The sequence below is a fragment of the Papaver somniferum genome, chromosome 2 (genome assembly GCF_003573695.1).
Source record: "Papaver somniferum cultivar HN1 chromosome 2, ASM357369v1, whole genome shotgun sequence".
In the NCBI taxonomy this organism is placed as follows: Eukaryota; Viridiplantae; Streptophyta; class Magnoliopsida; order Ranunculales; family Papaveraceae; genus Papaver; species Papaver somniferum.
In genome coordinates this window covers 139,924,981-139,949,434 of record NC_039359.1, presented here as the reverse complement: position 1 = coordinate 139,949,434, position 24,454 = coordinate 139,924,981, and the positions used below count along the sequence as shown (strand labels likewise).

At 38.0% G+C, this 24,454-nt stretch overlaps 1 protein-coding gene across 1 annotated transcript; it reads left to right on the top strand.

The window, feature by feature from the left end:
- Positions 1-16,773: 16,773 nt before the first annotated feature.
- LOC113349276 lies at positions 16,774-21,483 on the top strand. Its single transcript, XM_026593222.1, has 3 exons — positions 16,774-16,911; positions 17,503-17,580; positions 17,681-21,483. Exon 3 carries the CDS (start codon positions 17,840-17,842, stop codon positions 20,777-20,779), a length of 2,940 nt encoding a protein of 979 aa, XP_026449007.1. The 5' UTR covers positions 16,774-16,911; positions 17,503-17,580; positions 17,681-17,839; the 3' UTR covers positions 20,780-21,483.
- Positions 21,484-24,454: the final 2,971 nt, after the last annotated feature.

Sequence of the window (24,454 nt, the reverse complement as noted above, 5' to 3'; positions counted from 1 at the left end):
GGTGGTCTTCCTTAAGCAAATGTGTCGACCCTAATCTCCTAAAGTAATTAGGTTTAGTCTCAAAACTCAATATCTGACACATCTGTAACTCATATGTTCCCACATTTGGTTGAAAAATATTTGGTGGGAAAACAAAGTCAATCTTGGTATCATAGCCTGGGTTAACCACATCAACCAGAGGATGGGTTTCTAATAACTGAACTTCCTTATGGACATCACTAGGTTCTGGAGAGCTAGTATGAAGGTAATCTGGCACAATGGTTGAGGCACATATATCAAGTCCCAAGTAAGGGATCTCTACAAGAGTCAAAGGTGAAGCAAATGGAGAATGATAATCACCCCCAAACTTAGAGTGTTCAGTGTCTCTAGATAGACCGGTCACAATTTCCCTAATTTCTAGGTCATCAGATTCCTGAAAATGGTCAATTGATTCTTCTAAGTTATAATCGGGAGGTACATCCTCACTCATATTTGAACTCTCTACGAGCCTATATTCTTTGTCTAAGACTAATGTTTCTAAATCGCTAGACTCTAAAACACTATTCTCAAAAGAAACTCGTTCCTCAAAACTATCATCGGCTTCGTAATCACAAGGGACTACTACATCGTCTAAAACGGTGGTATATCTAGTCAAATCCTCGTCCTTTTGAATAGGTGAATAATTATTAAAATTATTTGGATTTGTACTAGAAATAATATTATCATTGTACAACTCAATTGGAGTAACAAATTCCTGATCACTATGCCTATATGTGTCTGATTCTTCATCAACACTGTCCTCATCATAATCATTATAATAACATGAAAATGGTCGAACCTCATCTAAAAAAGTAGTGTTACCAATTCTAACCTCGTCATCTTGATTATGCAAATAACTATCCTCATTTTCAAAGGTACTATTGGAAACACTATATTGGAAATTAAGATTATTTCGAGCAGTTCTGTTCTGGGCCTCTAACAAAAGTTTTTGAGTCGACTCACATGACTTCCTGATTGAATCTAGGAAAGAAAGTTCACTCGTTGCATTGCTTTCGTCAATAACTAAGTTATTCATTTCTGCAAACTTATGTGTCGACTCAGCTAACTTACTGATAGACACATTTTTGTGTTTAATTTGATCTCAATACTATATATTGTTGGCACTCGAGTTTGTACTAATTTTGGTGTTTTATGTGTTTGTATGCACCTTTGGAAAATAAACATTTTTTGGAAAATTCGGCTCGAAAAGTTGGTAAAAGCCCCGGAGGACACGTGTTATTCAGACTCTCACCGTTGGATAAGGGGCACCTCAATTACTAAGGGGCACCCCAGGTCACCCCAAAGGCAGCTTCTATTCGCACCCCAGTTCTGGTTAGGGGGAGGACATCTTCTTCCCAAATTCAAAAACCAAAAATTGGCGGGAAAAAAATACTATCAACTGGCAGATGTTTTGTTGGAATTTTTGAACGTGTTCTAGGGCGATCCAATGGCTGATTTTCGGTAGGAAGTTGTGATATGTCCTAGAAAACACGTTTTGGGCTTTTGGTTCGATCAAATTTGGCCAGAATTAGCTGGATAATTCACGGAATGAAAAACAGGGAAACACGGGTTGGACACGGGATTGGAGAAGATTTGAGCGTGTTCTGCTAATGCATGATGGCTCTAGCAACATTGTGGGTCGTGTGTAAACATTTCTAGAGTGACCAGGATGGAAATATACGCGTGAGAAGCTAAATCAGGGAAGAAAATATTCCCAGAATATTTTTTCATCAAACCGAGTTAAGAGAGAATTATCTCGAGTTATAGCGAGACTTCTTGATCCTGTGGAGTATATATAGAGTGCTGGGGACTCATAGAAGGGGTGTCGAGAGTCTGGGGGGCTGAGGAGAGCCAAAGAAGAACAAATTCGAGTTTTCCCAAACTCGGTTTCTGCTGCTGCTGATGAACATGAAGAACACGAAGAACGGACCTGCACCAGCAGTCGTTTTTCTACAGTAATAACGACTCACACCTGTGGGTCGTACATCAGGCAGACTTATTTGCTATAGCGTTTGCGACACAGCTGCAGCAGTCTTATTTTGTCACTGAGGGTCGTAGTTCTCTGGTTTGTAACAAATATAATTGTTACAAACCCAGTTTTATTGTATTTCTCATATTCTCATCATTTGTAAACCATTTTTGAGCATCAATGAAATTCTTTGAGAGGTTTTCCAACATGATGAGCGGCTAATTATCTCGTAACCAAGGCAATGGATGAAGCTATTCACACATGAACAATGGGTAACTATTTCATTTTCTCTAATATTTAATTATAATTCACTCAGTCACTGCATTTGCAGAGTTCTTAAAAGTTTACATAATTTTCTTCATTAGTTGTGATTCAATTAGATAGGTTATGCTTTGGTTAGATAATCTATGCTTAAGGGATACAATTAATTTTTGAGAATATGTTTGATTATTTGTGGATTAAGAAATAAAGGATTAAAAGGATAATTAGAGTTATGAAATATTTGACATCATTCATGTGTAATAGTGGATTCTAGTGTCTTGGTTACCTCTCGCCCACTTTGTTAATATTTTTGTCTATAATTTTATTAAATCTTTAAATTTAATCTTCACAAGTCCGAGAGTTTGAACCTCATTACTACAACATCAAAAAAAAATCTTAATCATCTTGGCGCCGCCGACGCGATTTGTGCTTAGGTAGAATTTTTAGGTTTTTTTTATTTCATTTGTTCTTTTTACGTTTCTTTGGGTGTGTCTTTGTATTACAGGTTTGAAGTTGGATACTAAAGACTTGGAATCAAAGCTTAAAGCCAAAAGAGAAGGAAAAAGACAAAGCAAAAAAAAAAAAAAGCGAAAAAAAATTAAAAAAAAAAGAGAGAATTTATTTTATTTTTTTTAGAGACCTTCCATTTTTTGTAATTATTTTTTTTTCTTTTCTTTTGCACTTTATTCGGACTTTGGACTTGGACAAATTTTTTTTTAAACCCTAAGGAAGGGTACATTAAATATAAAACCGTTTGCAGGGAAGGACGACGATTACAATATCGTCTCGGCCCCTCGGTTTCGCACATGACATAGGAGTCATGGACCGAGTCGACTTCAGCGGTTCTTCGCCCGTATGGTACGGGAGGTAAGCTTCCGAAACACCCGCGAATGCCCTATCAGCGGGTTTATTGTATGCCTTAAGGTGAATATATGCTGAGGATTCAAATACGGTTGTTTTAATTTCCTAGTAAGGGGCAAGGCCTGGCCAAATTAAGATAAGGACTCGGATTTCATCACCGTTTCCTTCTTGCCCGCCTTAGGAAAACGAAACCAAACGCGAACCTAAGCTTAAAATTTTGACTAGAACGAGACTTATAGGGTAACGAGCTTAATAGGAAAGTCGTTCGAAAAATATTGGTTACTCTTTTGAGCATACTTTGAAGTTCATGATGGTTTCTGCGAGTTGAATGCGTGACTGTGCCGCCTTATAATACCGGTGAGACCTTAAGTATCAAAGCTCCTCGCATCTTCCCTCGTCTCAATTCAACTTACTTAAACTCGGATTGATTCTAAAGAGGTTTGCTCAGATTGTAACGAATTCCTTTCGAAAGATTAGAAGCTGGTCTAGAAACAATCTAAGTGGATCCATCATGCTTGTTGTTTGCTAGATTTTATAGGTTTGATTTGGTCGAGTCATCCTTGTTTGTGATTGTGTAGAATTCCCTTGCGGTTAGGATGTCGAACTGGTATTATAATAGCCAATACAATGAGTATCCGACTGAGCAGCTTGGACATTATCCTTTTTATGACCATAGTGTGAATAGAGATTGGGAACGCGAAACTTTTGAAGGTTATGGTCCATACCATTGTGAGCCCAATTACTATCCATATACCCACAGGTCATATGAGCAAAACAATCCTTCTATTTTCTCTAGAAGAGTCTCTCAAGAGTTTCAATGAGTCAACACGGAAGTTATTTATGAAAGAGACTTATAATATTCTTCTCCCAGAAGAGTCCGTAGAGCGGTCAACTAAGATATCTCTAGAAGAGACCCTCAAGAAATTTACTGAGAATACAAATAGGATTGTGGAAAAACTTGCTCAGGATAGTCTTGATTTCCAGTGTAGTTTTCCTAATACCACCCTCGAAAATAAGGATAGTTTTTATTCACATAATCAAGATGACGAGGTTAGAATTGGTAACACTACTTGTTTTGATAAGGTTCAATCATTTTCATGTTATTATAGTGATGATTATTATGAGGATAGTATTGATGAAGAACATGAAATATGTAGGCATAGTGATCAGGAATTGGTTACTCCAATTGAACTTTACAATGATAATATTATTTCTAGTTCAAATCCAAATAATTTTAATAATTATTCACCTATTCAAAAGGACGAGGATTTGACTAGAGATACCCTCGTTTTAGACGATGTAGTATTTCCTGTTTACAAAGCCGATAATGATTTAGAGGAACGAGTTTATTCCGAGAATAATGTTTTAGAGTCTAGCGATTTAAAAACAATAGTTTTAGACGAAGAAGATGAACTCGTAGAGATGAGTGAGGATGAACCTGACTTAGAAGAATCAATTGACCATTTCCAGGAATCTGATGACCTAGAAATTAGGGAAGTTGTGACTAGTCTTTCTAGAGACACAGAAAACTCTAAGTTTGGGGGTGATTATCATTCTCCATGTGCTTTAACTCTTAGAAAGTTCCCTCGTGTAGGACTTGACATTTATGCCTCAACCATATTACAAGATTATCTTCATACATGTTTTCCCGAACCTAATGATGTCCATAGAGAAGCTCAGTTGTTAGAAACCCATCATCTGGTTGATGTGGTTAACCAGGCTATGATACCAAGATTGACTTTGTTTCCCACCAAAAACTTTTCTTCCAATTGTGGGAACATATGATTTTCAGATGTGCCGGATATTAAGTTTTGAGACTAAATCTAATTATTTTAGGATATTAGGGTCGACACATTTTCTTAAGAATGACCATTATTATGGTCAACTTTGTGAGTCAAATCTAATTGACTTAGAGGATCTCCAATTATTCAGGTTGTTATTATGTGCTTCTAAATTTTTATTTGAGTTTTTACAGACTCTAGGACCTAATAATTCAGATCTCACTTTTGAGGAGTTGCAGCCTAAAGAAATTTATTTAGACCCTTTTATAGAACCTGAACCTGAACCACAATTAGATGTAGTTGTCTTAATCAGGAAAATAGGTAAGGGCATGCTAGTCTTGTTCATTTTCTTGGTTTACTGCAGTTTCCTTTGGTCAGCTCTATTTGGTTTTGAAGACCCGCAGTTATTCCGGCTACTGTTATACGGTTCGAGTTGACTAATCCTTTCCTAAGTCTGGCTGAAGATTTTAAACTTGGCACTTCTTGGGAGGTAACCCATGCTCATGCAACATGGTAATATCTTTCCTTAACTCTTTTTCTTCAAGTGGTAACCGTTTCTCCTTGTTCATGCTTTTAATTTTATCTTTAGAACATCGAGGAAAATGTTAAATTTAAGTTTGGGGGTATGGGAGAAACTTTTTAGTTGCACTTTTGAAACTTCTAGCGTCACATGGTATCCGGTTAGCTAAGTTTACATACTGTTTCTCACCGAAAAGATAGAAATTGGAATGCTAGAGATAACAACTTATTGAGACATTAGAGAAAAAGACATTGAGATCCTTGAAATTCAGGAGAGAACTTGTTCCTTTTAGAGGGTAACCGTGATGGACCTAACCATACATGATGTAAAGGCAAGTAGGTAAGGAAAATGGCAGAAGGACAAAGCAACCTCACAATGTAGTCTTAGTTATTGGATTGCGACTCTCTCTCAGTAGAAACTTATCATCATCAACAAGCGGAGCGACATCAAAATCTATGAAGAAAGTTGAAGACGTTTTAGGTTTAGAAGCAACAATAGAAGAGAATAATTCAAAAATCAAAGTTGAAGTTATAAGAGCAAATGATATAAGTTGTTAGAATCCATGATACCAAGACATCACAAGTTGCGAAGATCCAAGTTTTGAAAGTCCTTCTCTCATGGCCATGTAAATTTTTGTCTTGTAATTTTTTGTTTTCAAAAAAAAAATGAAAAATGAAAAATAAAATAAAATGAAACATCATTACGTTCTTTTTGTTCAATAAGGCCATAGGGAAGAATAAATTTATAAGTCAAACAAGAAATCAAAGAGAAGAGTTAATTTTCAAGGTTCTATGAGGTTCGAGAGTTTATCATCAACAGTTGAAGACCGAAAAGGCGTTGTTTCTACTGAGCACTGTGAGAGAGTCGAAGAAAGATGCATTTTGGCTGCTTTGTTAGTCTGCTTTCAATCTGGCACAAAATCTTTCTAGCACTGGTTTAACTCATCACACGTGATTAGTCCAGCTGTGTAGCAGATGTCCCTCTCATTTTTATCTCTCTCCTAATCTTATCCAGCTGTAAAGCAGCGGACGCATCTTACAATGTTTATCTAGTTGTGTAGCGGATATCTCTTTATCTAGCAGTCGTGTGGATGTGTCTCCCCTTTTCTTAAGTCAGCTTTAGAGCTGACACCTTTAATTTCTCTGGCATTCTACTTACTTGGAGATAAGTTGAGAATATGTATGTCCTCATAGCTCTTTGGATACTTGTGACCAATTAGGAGTAAAGGTTTTGTGGGTACACCTCTGGTAAACCCTCCGGAGACAACACTCCGCCGCTAGGGCCACCTAGCGGTTTAACGGCCTGCTGCACGTGCTAAGTGTAGTCTTTTTATCTTTTCAAAAATAAATTTTGCTCGAGGACTAGCAAATAATAAGTTTGGGGGTATTTGATAGACACATTTTTGTGTTTAATTTGATCTCAATACTATATATTGTTGGCACTCGAGTTTGTACTAATTTTGGTGTTTTATGTGTTTGTAGGCACCTTTGGAAAATAAACATTTTTTGGAAAATTCGGCTCAAAAAGTTGGTAAAAGCCCCAGAGGACACGTGTTATTCGGACTCTCACCGTTGGATAAGGGGCACCTCAATTACTAAGGGGCACCCCAGGTCACCCCAAAGGCAGCTTCTATTCGCACCCCAGTTCTGGTTAGGGGGAGGACATCTTCTTCCCAAATTCAAAAACCAAAAATTGGCGGGAAAAAAATACTATCAACTAACAGATGTTTTGTTGGAATTTTTGAACGTGTTCTAGGGCGATCCAATGGATGATTTTTGGTAGGAAGTTGTGATATGTCCTAGCAAACACGTTTTTTGGGCTTTTGGTTCGATCAAATTTGGCCAGAATTAGCTGGATAATTCACGGAATGCAAAACAGGGAAACACGGGTTGGACACGGGATTGGAGAAGATTTGAGCGTGTTCTGCTCATGCATGAGGGCTCTAGCAACATTGTGGGTCGTGTGTAAACATTTCTAGAGTGACCAGGATGGAAATCTACGCGTGAGAAGCTAAATCAGGGAAGGAAATATTCCCAGAATATTTTTTCATCAATCCGAGTTAAGAGAGAATTATCTCGAGTTATAACGAGACTTCTTGATCCTGTGGAGTATATATAGAGTGCTGGGGACTCATAGAAGGGGTGTCGAGAGTCTGGGGGGCTGAGGAGAGCCAAAGAAGAACAAATTCGAGTTTTCCCAAACTCGGTTTCTGCTGTTGCTGCTGCTGATGAACATGAAGAACACGAAGAACGGACCTGCACCAACAGTCGTTTTTCTACAGTAATAACGACTCACACCTGTGGGTCGTACATCAGGAAGACTTATTTGCTACAACGTTTGCGACACAGCTGCAGCAGTCTTATTTTGTCACTGAGGGTCGTAGTTCTCTGGTTTGTAACAAATATAATTGTTACAAACCCGGTTTTATTGTATTTCTCATATTCTCATCATCTGTAAACCATTTTTGAGCATCAATGAAATTCTTTGAGAGGTTTTCCAACATGATGAGCGGCTAATTCTCTCGTAACCAAGGCAATGGATGAAGCTATTCACACATGAACAATGGAAAACTATTTCATTTTCTCTAATATTTAATTATAATTCACTCAATCACTGCTTTTGCAGAGTTCTTAAAAGTTTACATAATTTTCTTCATTAGTTGTGATTCAATTAGATAGGTTATGCTTTGGTTAGATAATCTATGCTTAAGGGATACAATTAATTTTTGAGAATATGTTTGATTATTTGTGGATTAAGAAATAAAGGATTAAAAGGATAATTAGAGTTATGAAATATTTGACATCATTCATGTGTAATAGTGGATTCTAGTGTCTTGGTTACCTCTCGCCCACTTTGTTAATATTTTTGTATATAATTTTATTAAATCTTTAAATTTAATCTTCATAAGTCCGAGAGTTTGAACCTCATTACTACAACATCAAAAAAAAATCTTAATCACTTACGAGTTGACTCTAGTAGAAAGGAATTTTTCTCGTATGACCTGTTGGCGTGTGGATAGTAATTGGGCTCACCATGGTATGGACCATAACCTTCAAAATATTGGCGTTCCCAACCACTATCCACACCATGGCGGAAGTAATGTCCATTTGGAAAATCAGTCTTATATTCGTTGTATGGGCTATTATAATACCAGTTCGACATTCTCAACACAAAATAAACCCACTGACAGGGGATTCACGGGTGTTCAGAAAAACTTACCTCCCGTTCCAGACGGGGGATGAACCGTTGAAGTCGACTCGGGCCACGACTCCTATGTCATGTACGAACCCGAGGGGCCGAGACGGTATCGTAACCGTCGTCCTTCCCTGCAGAAGTTTTATTTAAACGAACCCTTCCTTAGGGTTTTAAAAATAATAATGTCCAATGTCCAAAAATAAAGTCCAAAAAGTGTCCAAAAAAAAAAGAAAAATTACAACAAATAAAATCCTAATTACAATTTCTAAAAGAATAAAAATAAATAACACTATATACAAAATTTTCTTCTTCACTCCGTTCAGATCTCTCTTTTCTTTCCTATTTTGGCTTTGTTTTTCTTTTCAGCACTTTTTCTTTTTCTTTCGCTCCGCTCCAAATCTGAAAGCAAACAGAAATTCCAAAACGCGTAAAAAAAACAAAATAAAAATAAAAATAAAACCTAAAAACAAATCTATACACAAGTCCGCGTCGTCGGCGCCAAAACTTGATCGAATTTTATATAGTGGTAAAGGTTGTCGTTCACTGAGACTTGTTGAGAATTTGTTTTAAGACTTAATAAAGAAAATAAGGAAATTATATACAAAAATCTTGACGGGATGAAGAGATGACTGGGACTCAGGATTCCACCAATTCTCACATTCATGCGGTTCAACTATTAATTTCGGACAATTATAGCTCATAAAATAATAAACATCGACTCTAAATCTTTGCCAAGGTAGATTCTGTAATGAATTATACGTAAATCACAAGCATGACGCATCAAAAGTACCTAAGACTAAGCATGCAACATCTAAGGAAATCACAAATAATCAAGAAAAATCATAAACCAATTATAATAGTGCAAATAGTCATAAAGGAATTAAATAGAATTACCACATGCATGAAGAATGGCTTCCTCCGTCGTCCCAGTGTTGGGGTTTAGCTCCTCATGTCGCAAACTCACCCAAAAGATAGAAACATGGCTCAAAAGGTGTATTTATTGGAAATAATATAATGCATCGAGTTTGTAACAGGGATAACTGTTACAAAACCAACGGTTACAGAGAAACCCTAGCAGTACTGTTGCGAATTCGAAATAATTGTTGCAAAAGTTGTTACAAAGATAATGAATTTGAAAGATAAGGTAACACTTTATGCGACTGTCTTTGCCTGTTGTTATCTGGTTTTCTTCTCTACAACTCCTTCTGTTCTTCACTGCAACTTCCAAATCGGTCCCCTCAACTCCCCAAACTCTCCATCCCCTTACTCTGAACCTCAACACTTTATTTATACTCAACAGGGATGAGAGATCACGCGTAATAACTCTATCTGATCTTCTTTCCTTTTCTGCTGTTGCATGGGAATAATTTTCTTTTTCTTTGATCTTCACGCGTCTTCTACAACTCAACACACTCTAAACAAGATTCTGCACGTATGTTTATCCAGTATAAGTCGCCTCAGCACACAAAATCCTCCAGACATATCTCAACTGACTCATGGAAGACTCGAGATATCCCCGTGTCCTTTTTTTCTCCAACCGTGAAAATATTCTTCTTTCCTTGAATCCAACTGACTTACCTATCCTGTTTCAGCATAACAGGATATCTCCAATTAAAATCCTCGAAAAAATATCACGGAATCACCAACAAATCTTCCACAGAAAATCACGGAAATTTGAAAAATTATATCTCGTACTCCTCTGTTTATATTTATCTGAATATCCAGCCAATTTTAATCGTTTTTATCACTCTTACCAACCCTGTTCGTCCGAATAGAATAACCACAGTAAATTCCAGTGATTGAGTCTCTTTAAATCACGACTAAAAACTCAACCCTAATTCTGGTTCGTTGCTGCCAGATTTTCCCGCCAGTTTTCTTTTCAAATCAAGGAAGAAGATGGAGTCCCCTTAACCAGTGACGGGGTGCGATTAGCAGGTGCCCAACTAAGGTGCCCCTTAGTAATTGAGTTTCCCTTATCCAAAAGTGAGAGTCCGAATAACATGCGCCATCCGGGTGCCAAAATCAACTTTTCGAGCCGAATTTTCCAAAAATGCCTACAAACACATAAAATACCAAAATTAGTACAAAATTGAGTGCTAACAATATAGAAAATTGAGAACAACTTAGACACAAAAATGTGTCTATCATGCGGGACCCATTAAACCCTAAAAATGGCACTATGTTATGGCCACCCATGGCTATTCTTGCGCCTGTGGCCGTTCCCACACGCGCTAATTAGGGTTTTGGCATGCCAAACCCTAATTTAGGTAAGGTTGCTACGCCAACCATGCCAAATAATGCTACCTAGGGCATTAAGTTTGATACGGAGAGCCAATATTGTCGAGCCATATTTGGGTCCAACACCAATATGCTAAGATATAACGACCACGGCTACGCCAGGCGCTATCGTGCCACTACGCCACTGGCATGTGCCAATCGCGCCACTACGCCACTGGCATGTTCCAATCGCGCCACTGTGCCATTGGCGCCGCTATGCCATCACAAGGTGCCAACAGGATGTGGCCATAATCAACGGCAACCTTCTCTCATAAACTGCAATCTCAGCCGTCCAACTTCGCCACTGAGTTAAACGGCCTATAATAAGTCTCAGGTGGACAACCAAAACTAACCTAATTGCATCACACACCATTTTCCTACGGCAGGTATCATGACTTAACTTGCCACACATGATTATCCGCCATTTAGCTGGCGTAGGATTAATCATAATAGCCAAGTATTGCACACAAGACCCACTCAGCAATCTGCTGCACTTTTTCCACGAAAATACTCAAGACATCAAACATGTCACAAACTGGGGGATGCTCATCAGGGTATTGGTCTGGCGGTTTACAGCGTGCGGCGTACAACACGCCTATTATAAGAATGTGTCAGGAAAGCGGATAGTTAGTGGCGGCATAAAGTAGTGGGTGTAAACTAACCCGTTTCCCTTCATAGTGGAGACGTGGTTCCTAACATTTACACATTACCCCACTTCTCCATCACTCAACCACTTCCACTTCCTACGAGATCAAGGTGCATTCAATTATGACTTGTATAAATAGGTTTCTACCTATTTCGACCAAAGGACAAGAGAGTTTTGGTTAACAACAACACAAGTATCCAGAAAAACACTAAGAACTGATAACTTATATTCCTCAAGTCAGTTCCAAATTCTGATACAAGTCATAGAACAGTCACACCCTCAAAATTCAATATTTTAATCTCAACACCTTCTTCGCTTCCCTACCTAAGATCAACCCTTCTCCTTCACTTTGTGACCGAAGTAAGACTGGAATGACCATTTCTTGGTTTAGGCCAGGATTGTACAGATTGATCTCTCAAATCTAAAGCACTCCCGTGCAGTGCATTTGTTTAGGATTTAGATTCGTTTCTCGGCGGCACTCCCAAATTTACTAAAACCATCAGGATCAGTTTTTACCCATAAACACTTCCTTAACCCCACAAAGAGATTACTCCATTACAAAATTAAAAAAGAAAATCCTAAACTAGTACAACACTCGAACTCAAACCAAAAATGGCCATGCCATAATGAATTCTCTTTCCCTCTGCTTTCACCACTATTTATATAGCTTTCAAAGGAAACCACTTTCATTTTCCATTTCCACTGCCACATTATCGTCCAATAAAAATGTGTCACATGTCAAATAATCTAATTCTCGTGCACTTATAATTTTCCTTATTTGAAAATTATATTATTTTTTATTAACTCCAACCATAAAGAGTAATATTATTTCCATATATTCTTCATATATTTAATCCCATCAATTACTTCATGTAGATTTCTTACCTATAACATATTTATTTGCTTTTTTATAAAAAAATATCTTCAAATATCTTATAAATGATGTCGACATAATTAGCCATATTTGTGAATAAATGGGCTCCACACTTTCTACACACGCATTGGCACGTTTACCAAACCAATGATATAATTCTCCATGCTCTTCCTTTCGGGCTTAGTCCATTCAATTATAAATCACTTTATTTCCTCCATTTTACCAGCAAAATTATGTTTTCTAGTTTATCGAACTTTATTTCCTAAAAAATGCAATAATATCCATACTTATCAAATATGTACAAAATGGAGAACTAATAAATATAATTTGAGTAGTAAATACGCAAGAATTAAGCACTTATCACTCACATGAAACGTAACATGACTAGAAGATCCGAACTCTTTAAAACTCTCACTAATGATCATAATCAACTTAGAATATAGCTCATACCAATGCGTGACGGTGACCTTCCAAACTATCAAGTTCAAACTAAGAACTTGTGAGTTGTATCTCTCTCGTGATAAGGATTATATGCAACCAAGGTGGAGAGCACTACCATCACACGTCCAACAAGACAAAGGTCAAGAATTTTATCGGAAGATAAAGATCATCCAAAGTTGCGCATTGCACACAATACAAGTTCAAGTCAAAATCAAAGACCAGGCATCAATTCCCGCAGTTAGGGGACTATACATAGCCATAAAGTCAAGATGATATCAATTTCACATCTGGTCAAGTTATGCGTTAAAAGTTGTTCACCCCATAATACTTGCTACCATGCCCTTAAATAACGCAACCAACAAAACCAGAACAGTAAAGTTCAGCTGAAACCCTAATCATGAGCACATATCCGGAGAATCCCAGCAACAAAGGAACACGTATAATCATAGAACAATCAGAAAACAATCAAGCACATATCCGGAGAATCCCAGCAAATGGAGTTGCACCATTTATATAATCATCAATCATAGAACAATCAAGGCTCTACTATGAGTATGATACTTAATATAGATGGTGAAATTTCGACAAAGGCAAAAATGATCATTTAGATAATTTTTCGGACTAGGGAAATCATTTTACCTGTTCTCGAACCAAGGGCAAAAAGTGATTCTAATGAAATTTAATAAATTGGAAAAATGGTAATTCCATAGTTATCCTCAAGACTTACTATAAAGCCAAAGCTCGTGATCTGGATCTTGAGTAAAATACAAGCTCAGTCTGAATCTCTCGAATCTCTGTCTAAATGCCCGGAGCCTCCATTCCATATGGTAAGCCTTAACCCTTACGTCATGAGCTTCAATCATCTAGGATTAAGCTCAGTACTCATGGGCCAAACTCAACTCTCATGAGAGAGACTCGACTCTTGGTTTACATAAACAACCTCAATTACTAGCACATACCCGCGATATACGCCAGTCATATCCTCTATGAAGCCTCATGAAGCGTCCACAATTGACTCATAACTCACTCCTACCCAAGCGTATAAACTGATTGCTAGTACATCCCGCGAGATACAACTGGTCATGTCTACTTTAGAGGACGACTCAAGTATTACCTCGGGTTAATGAGTATTACAGTCTCGCATGATACGCTGGTCATTTTTTCCCAAGGCCTTGCGACAGACTCCTAGAACATCCTTTCGAGATACACTGGTCGTGTCTGCTCCATAATATTGACACAATCACGACTAAATCCTAGCACATCTCTGCGAGACACGCTAGTCAAATAAAAGTGTTTTCATACTCTCTTATAAACAAAAGACATTGTTAGGCATGTAAGCCACACCTTTAGTATCTTGAACACGTCTCAGCTGACTCTATGAGACTTGAACTCCAGAAGAAATCCCAGTCATCCTCATGAACTCTGAGCACTACTACCTCATCTTAAAGTCCCATACAGACATGAGACTCATGCACAAGCCTCTTCCTCACCCCACCCCCACCCCCCAAACATGCTGACGACTGGCAAGATGAGTCTGAGTCGCACGAACTTACCAAAAAACGTGGATAAACCTCCTTGAGCTTCGCGTGCTCATCATAGGGACCCACAATCAAGGAGCCGGCCTCCACAAGCCATATGTAGTCGTTCACACATAACTCTCACGTTCAACATACGATTTTGAGCATTTCTTGACCTTATCTACATAGAACATTCGAGGCAACAAAAAACTCTCCCAAACCGACCACATACACATTAGAACGCGATTTGCCTCCCAAAAACTAACATGATGGACTATTTGGGTGGGTTGTGTGTGCGGTCAGTTTTGGGTAGTTTTTGTTGCGGTTTGCTAAATATTTTAAAAATAAATTGAGATTTCATTCGTTTTGAGTTACAAAAATATTGATACAACAAAAGCATGTGATTTCATATAAATCCTAAGGTTACTTACAAGGGAAACTCTTCTTTGCCAGTGAAACTTACCTTCCCTCAAAAACGAAACAACTAGCTTGACCCTTTCGATCAATAGAGAATTGTGCACAGCGAGAAGCACATCCATAAAATTCCTTTTAAAGATTTGAATACACCTTAATAAATAATATTTGGAATTCTATAACTAAAAAGTTAGGTTGGGAACAAAAATGAAGAATGATATCTACAAGCAAAAAAGTTAATGGTGTTTGGATTCACCTTAAGAAGTATTTGTTCTACTTTTAGAAGCAAAAAGAGTCAGAAGTTATTCTGGGAACAAATTTGAGAACGACTTCCAAAAAACAAAAAAGTTAAGCATTACGAAGCATTATTTTTTACTCTGACTTCTAGGATTGGATTCTTCTTCAGGAGCACTTCTACATCTGGTATCCAAATATCCTCAAATTTTGCTGATAAGGCGTTTGGATACACCCAGAAGTCGAAAATCCAGAAGTTAATTTGGCAATAGAATTTAGAATGATTTATAGAAGAAAAAAAGTTAACTTTCGCGAAGCATTTTTTTTTTTTGCATCTAACTTCTGGGATTGACTTCTGCTTCTGGTATCCAAACAATCTTACAGGGTGTTTGGATGCCATTTTAGAAGTTACTTTTCGACTTAATTAATTTTGGGAACAGAATTTCAAAATGACATCTAGAAGCAAAAAAAATATACTTTTCGCCAAACATATTTTCTTTAATTTTGACTTCTGGGATTGACTTCTACTTCCGGAGAATCTGCTTTTGATATCCAAACACCCTGCTTTTTGTGAAGCATATTTTCATTGCTTTTGCTTTTTGAGATTACACTTCAGCTTCCGGAGAAGCGAAAATACTTTTGCTTCTGGTATCCGAATACCTTGTAAAAGGCACCAATAGGTCTGCTTGTAAGTTTTTTTTTGTGCATTTATAAATTCCATTGTGTTATAACAACCGTTGGATGGTGGTGTTCTAGAGTGTTCTTATTATTTATAGCCGTTGATAATTCCATTGACTCCCATAAAAGAAAATGAAATGTCTGAAGAGAGAAGTTTTTTTTTTTGGTTTCCTTCTCGCTGCTCAGAGTCTTCTCTTTTTCTCTCTCTAGAGAGAAACCCAACACTTGGTGGTGTACTTGGTACCCTATCCTTTTCAGACTAATTCAATTGTTACCGGAGGATTAAAAATTTAGTTTAGTAAGAAGAAGTTGATCAAATTTAATAGATTCCAAGCTGAATTAGGGAAATCAAAAACTTTTGATCCGATTACTTCTATCAAACTGGAAAATAAGTTGCAAAGTTTTGTATGAGATAGATTGAGTTTCAAAGTTTTGTGTGAGATAGATTGCATACGTTTAATGTCCAAACACGATATATCTATTTCCCAAGATACCCTCGTCTCAGTTGGCTCGTCTACGCTTGATCTCGACCTAGTCAAGCAAGATTTCCGGTCAAATTTCGTCTCGGCGATATTGCACATTTTGTGTCAATTAAATGGCAAGACTGGAATTCTCGGCGAGATCTCGACCGAAACAGACGAGATCGACTACACTGGTACACCTTGAGAATTTACTTTTCAATTTTAATCGAAAGATTAGAAGTTAGTTTGTCGACAACATTTCAAAATGACTTTAGAAACAAGTAACCTAATTTTCTGCGAAATAAAATCTTTTTGCTTTTGACTTCAGTAATTGACTTCTGCTTCCGGCATCCAAACATGAAAATTTTTTATTTTAGTTTTTTGCTTTTCAGTTTTAGATTAAGTTTTGCTTCCGGCTTCCAAACATGAAGAATTTTTTTTTGGGACAATTCTGCTTCTGGCATCCTAACACCCTGTAAGAGGCACCAATAGGTTAGCTTATAAGACTGTTTTGGGTGCCTTTATAAATTTCATTCTGTTATAACAACCGTTGGATGGTGGTGTTCTAGAGTGTTCTTATTATTTATAGCCGTTGATAATTCCATTGACTCCCCATAAGAGAAAATGAAATGTCTGAAGAGAGAAGTATTTTGTTCTTTTTTTGGTTTCCTTCCCGCTGCTCAGAGTCTTCTCTTTTTCTCTCTCTAGAGAGAAACCCAACACTTGAGATTCTTCTCTATTTCACACATCTGAATCGAGTATTAGTAAGTAATTTCTTCTACGTCTGTTAATTTTTTCTTCATTTTGTTGATTCAGTTTGTTATTTTATATCTTTCAATTTTTAGGTTTTCTTTTGTTGTTGTAAAATTCTAGGGTTTGTGCGTAAAGTCAGTAAGTTGTTGGTTTTGAGTGAAGAGTCTCAAAGGGTGGTTTAATTCTACTGTGTCTGCTGCACAGGGCATGTTGTTGTTGTTGTCGTCGTCGTCGTTGATATTGTAGTTATTTTGATTTCAATTTTTTTTTTACCGAATGGGGTTTTTCGATCTGTTTTTGTATTTAGTGAGTTGTTTACAATGCTGGGTTGGACTTTGTTATGCTTGGCCAAAATTGGGTTTTTCTACTTTTTTTGTTTTATTTTTTTGTTGGTGGATTTGGGGATTTTTTGTTGTTGTTGGTGATGAAGAAGACTCAATTAGGTTGCTGATATGTGTTAGGGTTCAAGGGTTTTTATTGTTTTATCCGTCTCTTGTGTTTTAAGTATTTGCATGTTAGTTTGTTTCTGTTTTGTGTATAATGGTGTGTATTTTTGTGGTTCTGTTTATTAGTGCTTACACTAAGTTCTTGTATCTTATCAGGTTTGAAATCTAGACCGGGGGTTGGGTTTCTTTTGGAATTTGGAGTGTCTTGGATCTAAGGTTGCTTCATTTTTGAAGGTAAAACTCTCATTGTTTATAGTTGTAAAAAAATTGCACCCACTGTTTGTCTGCTTCCGGTTCTTTCCTTGTATCAATAATCAATATGGACTTTGCACAGGTGGGCTGCATCTTGGTTCATTAATAAGACTTTGGGAGGACAGATATGGGTGTTGATCTGTTCTTTCAATTGTGATACAGAAGTTTTGTTTTGCGCCGACTGGTTTGAACAATATATAAAGCAGTAACTACCAGTGTTTTTCAGCTCCTGAATTTATCAATGGAGTGCAACAAAGAAGAGGCTGTAAGAGCCAAGGAATTGGCTGAGAAGAAGATGGATAGCAAGGATTATGTGGGTGCTCGAATGATGGTCTTTAAGGCCCAAAAACTATATCCAAGTATTGAAAATGTCAGTCAAATGCTAACTGTATGCGAAGTACACTGTTCTGCTGAGCACAAAGTAGTTGGGTCGGAACCAGACTGGTATGGCATCCTTCAGATTGAGCAAACTGCTGATGAGGCATCCATTAAGAAACAGTTCAGAAAGCTTGCCCTCCAGCTTCATCCTGATAAGAATAAGTTTCCCGGTGCAGAAGCTGCCTTTAAATTGATCGGTGAAGCACAGAGGTTTCTTTGTGACCAGTCAAAAAGGTCACAGTTTGATCAGAAGCGTAAGACTATGAGACCTGGTCAACAGAGGCAGTCTCAAAATCAGCCAAGTAGGAATAACTATCCGAGCAAACAACATTCTAATCCTGTGGCTACTGGTACAGCCGCACAGTTCGCACGCATGAATCCTCACCAGCAAAAACAGCAGACCCAACCATCATATGCCAATGGCCAACAGACATTCTGGACTGCATGCCCTTTTTGCAGTATAAGGTACCAATACTACAGAGACATTATGAACAGAGCTCTTCGCTGTCAAAGTTGCATGAAACCTTTTATTGCTTATGATTTGAATAATCAAGGGATACCTCCTGGAGTTAACAACCAGCCAATGCCCCAAAAGAAAGAAGCCCCGAGTCAGAATGGTCAGAAGTTTACGTCAGTAAATCTACAGGGAAATCGTGGCAATGTGCCACCAGTACCACAGCCACCCACAATGACGGGAAGGGATACCGCGGCTGGTAGGGCACCTAAACCCTATGCAAAAGAAGACGTGAATGTCCATGTGGAAGCTGGAATGAAAACTGAACCTAAACCTCTGGGTACCAAAAACAGGAAAAGAGGAAGAAAGTCCGACTCAGAAGAGGAAAGTGACAGTTCTGAAAATGAAAGCAGCTGCGACATGGAAGAAGATGGTGATCACAAATCTGGGCAGAATCCTGGACTCAACAGTGGTCGTGATACTCGCAGATCATCTCGGCAAAAACATGATGTTAGTTACAAAGAGAACTTGAGCGATGATGACGATGTAGCTAGCGGATCAAGACGAGAGACTACTAAAATGAATGAGCCAGTGGATAAAGATAAAAGGAAGGTCCTTGAAGAAAGTACACCAGATGGAAATGCTGAAAACTGCAAGAATAATGGAGAGGAAGTAGCTGAAGATGATGGCAACCATGAAGGATCTGAACCCACCGTCCTTGAAGTTGCTGATCCAGATTTTTATGACTTCGACAGGGATAAGAGTGAAGAATGCTTTGCTGTTGATCAGATGTGGGCCATTTTTGACGATTTAGATGGTATGCCCAGATTCTATGCTCGGATAAATAAAGTATATTCGCCTTTCAAGGTGGATATCACATGGTTGGAGTTTGTTGCTGGGGATCCAGGTGAGACTGCTTGGAAGAGAAGTGGGTTACCCGTTGCCTGTGGTAAATTCAAACACGAGAAGAGTGATACAATTGAAGATGTAGGTACATTCTCCCATAAGATTGTCTGGGAAAAAGGTGTTCGAAATACTTACAAGATCTATCCCCGAAAAGGTGAAACATGGGCCCTCTACAAGAACTGGAACATCAAATGGAGCTCTGATCCGGACAACCACAGTGAGTATGAGTATGAATTTGTAGTTGTCCAGTCAGATTACACCAACGAGTCAGGCATTTTGGTTGCACAATTGGTTAAGCTAAAAGGTTTCGTATGCCTTTTTAAGCCAACCAAAACCAATGGCATGTCTTCCTTCCAGATACCATCTAATCAAATGTTAAGATTCTCTCACAGGGTTCCTTCATTTAGAACAAATGGTAGAGAACGAAAAGATGTTCCTGAAGGTTATTTTGAACTTGATCCCGCTTCCTTGCCCAGCAACCTTGAAGAAGTTTCTGATCACATTGATGGGAAAGCTGAAACTGTTGGTGGTGAAATTAATGGTTCCTTAAAATCTGTATTAGAGGAGAAGCCTCATATGCCGAAGAATGACGTGACGGCAAAAGCTGAATCTAATATGCCGAAGAATGGGGTGACAGCAAAAGCTGAATCTATGACACCAGGTACTTCAGATGGTGTGACAGCAAAGGCAGAGAGAGCTCCTGAGCAAACTCCTTCTTCGCCTACTATAGACCCTCAGGAACTTCCAGAGTCGGTCTTTTATTCCTTCGAAGATGACAAAACTGAAGAGAAACTTCAAGCTGGTCAGGTTTGGGCTTTGTATTGTGAGTTGGATGGCTTGCCCAAGTACTATGGTCTGATTAAAAAGGTTGAATCGACCCCGGAGTTCAAAGTGAATATACAATGGCTTGAAGCTTGCACCCCACCAAGGGGTTTGTTGCAGTGGCTTGACAGTAAAATGCCCACATGCTGTGGAGTTTTTTCTAGTGGTGACGAAATGGAGTTTGATGACACTGCTTCTTTCTCTCATCTTTCAAAAGGAGCCGCACCTGTAAAGAAAAACAACTATGAGATCTATCCAAGGAAAGGGGAGGTGTGGGCAATATACAGGAATTTGAGTTCCGAATGGTCTTCTTCTGACCTCCAAACATGTGAGTATGACATAGGCAAGGTTGTAAACGTGGAAGGTACAATGAAGGTGTTGGTTTTGGAAACGGTTTCTGGTTATGACACGATTTTCAAGGGTCAGATGAAAGCAGGCTGTGAATCCATACTTGAAATACCACGACGTGAATTGCTTAGATTCTCTCATCAAATTCCTGCAATCCAGTTGACTGATGATAAAGTAAGAACCTTGTTGACTGATGAAAAAGTAGGAACCTTGCCTGGATGTTGGGAGTTGGATCCCAAAGCAATGCCTATCTGTTTATTTAATTGCAAGTGAAGAGTCAAGACTGTTAGAGACATGGTGACAAATAGCCCATGTGCTTGCTCCTTTTTTCTTCCTCATACATATCTGTCATGTTAGCCGACCTTGTTTCTCCATTGAATGGGTCTTCAGTTTGTTTATGGAAGCCATAGATGGTGGCTTCAACCATCGATTTTCTTTATGTAGAAACCTGATAGTATCAAGCAGAAGAGTGAAGGTTGTTTGGGCTGGTTTTACATTTTGGTGTACAAGGTCCGTGTTCTTTTCGGTCTGCTGCTCAGGATTACTAGTTGATTTCTTGCAGCAATACGGGGTTTAGCAATTTATCGTTTTTTATACGCGGTATGGAGAGAATGTCTTCTGTCAGAATGAGGTATCCATCTCATCTGCATCTTCATGTGGCTTTATTTTATTTGCTCTTCATTTGTTTCACCTCATGTCTTACTGAAGTATTATTAGTTTTAGTAGTATGTAATCAGTATGCTGGTAGCGTATTCTGTTATGCTTCCTTACTTTAGGTGTTACTTCAGCAGATCTATCTCTGCTGGGATTTCCAGCACATGATTACTTTAGGGTCAGTTGTACATGTGAAAACTCTGAAACTTTTCTATGAAATTTTAGAAGTTTTTTGAATTTAACTGGATGTAATACATGTGAACAATCTTTCCATTTTGGCTTTTATAAGTCGAATCTCCTAATACATGGATAGGGTTCCTATTCCGACCAAGGAAGAGCAAACTTGGTGAGTGATTAATTGGGGATCAGAGATATGAGGTGGTATTTTACAGATTGTGGCCTGACATCAGCCCTGACTTGGTTAGGTCATGGCATTTATCAATTCTGTAATTTGATTAAACTATCTTATTGCGAAAGAACTAATGTTGAGCATTCATATGGAGTCATTGACCCTTTTTTTTTTTTTTTTACTTTGCTGTAACTTTCATGTGTTTGATATTGAAGTCACACCACAAACCCTCTAAGTAGCAAGTTTGAAGAAGACACTTTCATGGTTTGTTGATTATGGGCTATAGTTTAGTACTTCTTGGAAAATTTTGGGTTTTTGTATTTGGTAAAGGCACTAATATTAAACCTGTGTGTGTTTTCTTGGATAAAATTGTTGATTTATTGTGTTCCCTTTTAATGACTTCAATGAACCTGGAACACTTGCACCAACTGCAAACATGTCGTGGATTTTTTTCTAGCATCAGTTTCGGATTTTTATCCATCACTTGTATGCTCCCCCGAAGCCAACAAGCTTAGTTTGTTACCTAAACTGGATGACAAGTATGTCATCTAAAATAGAAGCTCTGATCATAAACGAGTTTTTTTTTGAAGCATTATAAACGAGTTAAGTGATAATAATCACCTATACCATGCGATCCATCCACTGCTGCGAATCCTTGTGCAGTTGATTCTAGCACATGCCTTCCCAGAGGATTTTTTCTGCCAATTGAATATTACTGCCGGTGGGTTGGCATCAACAATCATAAACTCGTTTAGGTTCTTTATGGCGTCACATAATATACGTCTGCACACTTAGAATTGGAGCCGGAAAGATGGGTCAAATCAACACCCTGGGCTTGGCCAGAGAGGACAACTAATCTTCGCTGTTACCATCTATTCTTTTTGAACGATTTTTTGAAATCATGATTTTTTTGGGACCATGGTTCTATTTTTAGTAAGACATTTAGAAGTAAATCTAGGTCACCCCTTATCTAGACATTTATATTAATACCTAAACTATCCTCCTGATTAATTTATATTAATACCTAAACTATCCTCCTGATTAATTTTGGGTAATGATTAGTGAAATCATTAGTGAAATGATTAAATTAAAGAAGTAGAATTATTGAGAGAGTAAAGTTAGAGAAGATGAAGATGAAAAACATGGAAAATAATTTTTTTTTCCAATTCACTAAGCTTGAGTATTCAAGTGATGATAGCTCATCCGATTCTTCATCTCCATCCTCTCCTAGAGTATTTGTTAATCGTCACAATGATTTAGATATGAGTTATTTCTTAGATGGTGAGTGTATTCTTCTACAAACTCGATCTCAAGATGAAAATGATGGATTTTACCGACCACAACCGGAGGAAGAATATTTGGGTCCCCAAGTATGCTTCAAACTTAGATAATGGTGGTTGAATTGGTCCAAATATTCATAAAACTGTAAATTTTTGTAAAAAATTCCTGCTAGGTTTAGGTAGTTCGGTTACCAAGTGTGAAGAACATGTAACCGAACTCGGAGTTCGGTTAATAAATGTCAAGAACATATAACCGAACACAGAGTTCGATTTCTTTCTTCAAACACGCAGGTAGCCGAACTTTAGTAATAAGATTTACAGAAGTATGTTCGGTTAGTTCGCAAACTTCAACGCAACCAAGTTCCCAACCGAACTGCAGGTTAAAAGTAACCTAGTGTTAGAAGTTCGGTTGGTTCACAAACTTCAACATATTTTGCGAATCAACCGAACTAGGCTTATATATGCATATATGCAATTAGGCAAACGTTCGGTTACTACGAAATTTATTTCTTGGCAAATTAGGTAGAGTTCGGTTACGAAGTTTCAAAGGTAGAGTTCGGTTACAAAGAAAACTTAACATTTTTGCGAACGAACCGAACTTTTGAACTTCTCATTATTTTCGTAAAGTAAAGTTCGGTGATATTATTTTGCGAAGGAACCGAACTTATGGACTTGTGTTGTTCTAATAGAAGGAGTTCGGTTAAAAGTCTTTTTTCTAATCAACCGAACTCTGAGTTCGGTTAAGAAGAAATTAATTCGTGATAACCGAACTTTTTGCGACGAAACCGAACGTTTTGCGAGGTAACCGAACTAAAAGTTCGGCTGAGACTTGTTTTTTGCGACGTAACCGAACTTTTCTCTGAAAAAAAACCTCCATTAAACCTCTCTGCAACTTCCATTTTCAACTTATTTAGATGATTACTTCTCATTTATTCGACCAAAAACGAATGACAAGTAATGGGTTTGTGTGAATATCTTTGTTAATGTTTTGAATTAAGTTATATATATAGAGGTGGTGGTGGTTGGTGGTGGTGGTAATCGGAGGTGGTGGTGGTAATCGGTGGTTGGTGATGGTGATAATCGGAGGAGGTGGTGGTGGTAATCGGCGGTGGTGGGCGGTGGTGGTGGGAGGAGGTGGTGGTGGTAATCGGTGGTTGGTGGTGGTGATAATCGGAGGTGGTGGTAATCGGCGGTGGTGGTGTGAGGAGGTGGTGGTTATATATAGGTGGTTATTAGGTTGGTTTTAAATTAAATTAGGTTAAGGATAGATTAGTCACTTCAACGTTTTAGGACACCCTTATAACTATAGGAAAGGTGGCCTAATAAAACCATGATCCCCTCAAAAAAAACCATGACCCCTAAAAAATCATTCTTCTTTTTTCATTATTCATGTTTCCGGACCTTTTTTCTTGTTATAGTTTTCTTTGCTATTATTTGTGAACTTCCTAGAAAAACCACTTGTGACCTACTAGTCTAAGCCAGAAACTAGATTCCGGCACCTGAAACAAGTTATTATCAGCCAGAACCAGCAGCTACGTGGTTATTAATAGAAACACCACAATTGATAGTGGTTCTGGAACTGTTGGTAGAGGGACGGATCATAGTATAACATTGCAACATCACCATCACCACCACCATTATTATCATCTCCGTCGTAGCCACCAT

Bases quoted from the DNA above. Each gene is read 5' to 3' on its own strand.
- LOC113349276 (XM_026593222.1), top strand. From the start codon at position 17,840: ATGGAGTGCAACAAAGAAGAGGCTGTAAGAGCCAAGGAATTGGCTGAG.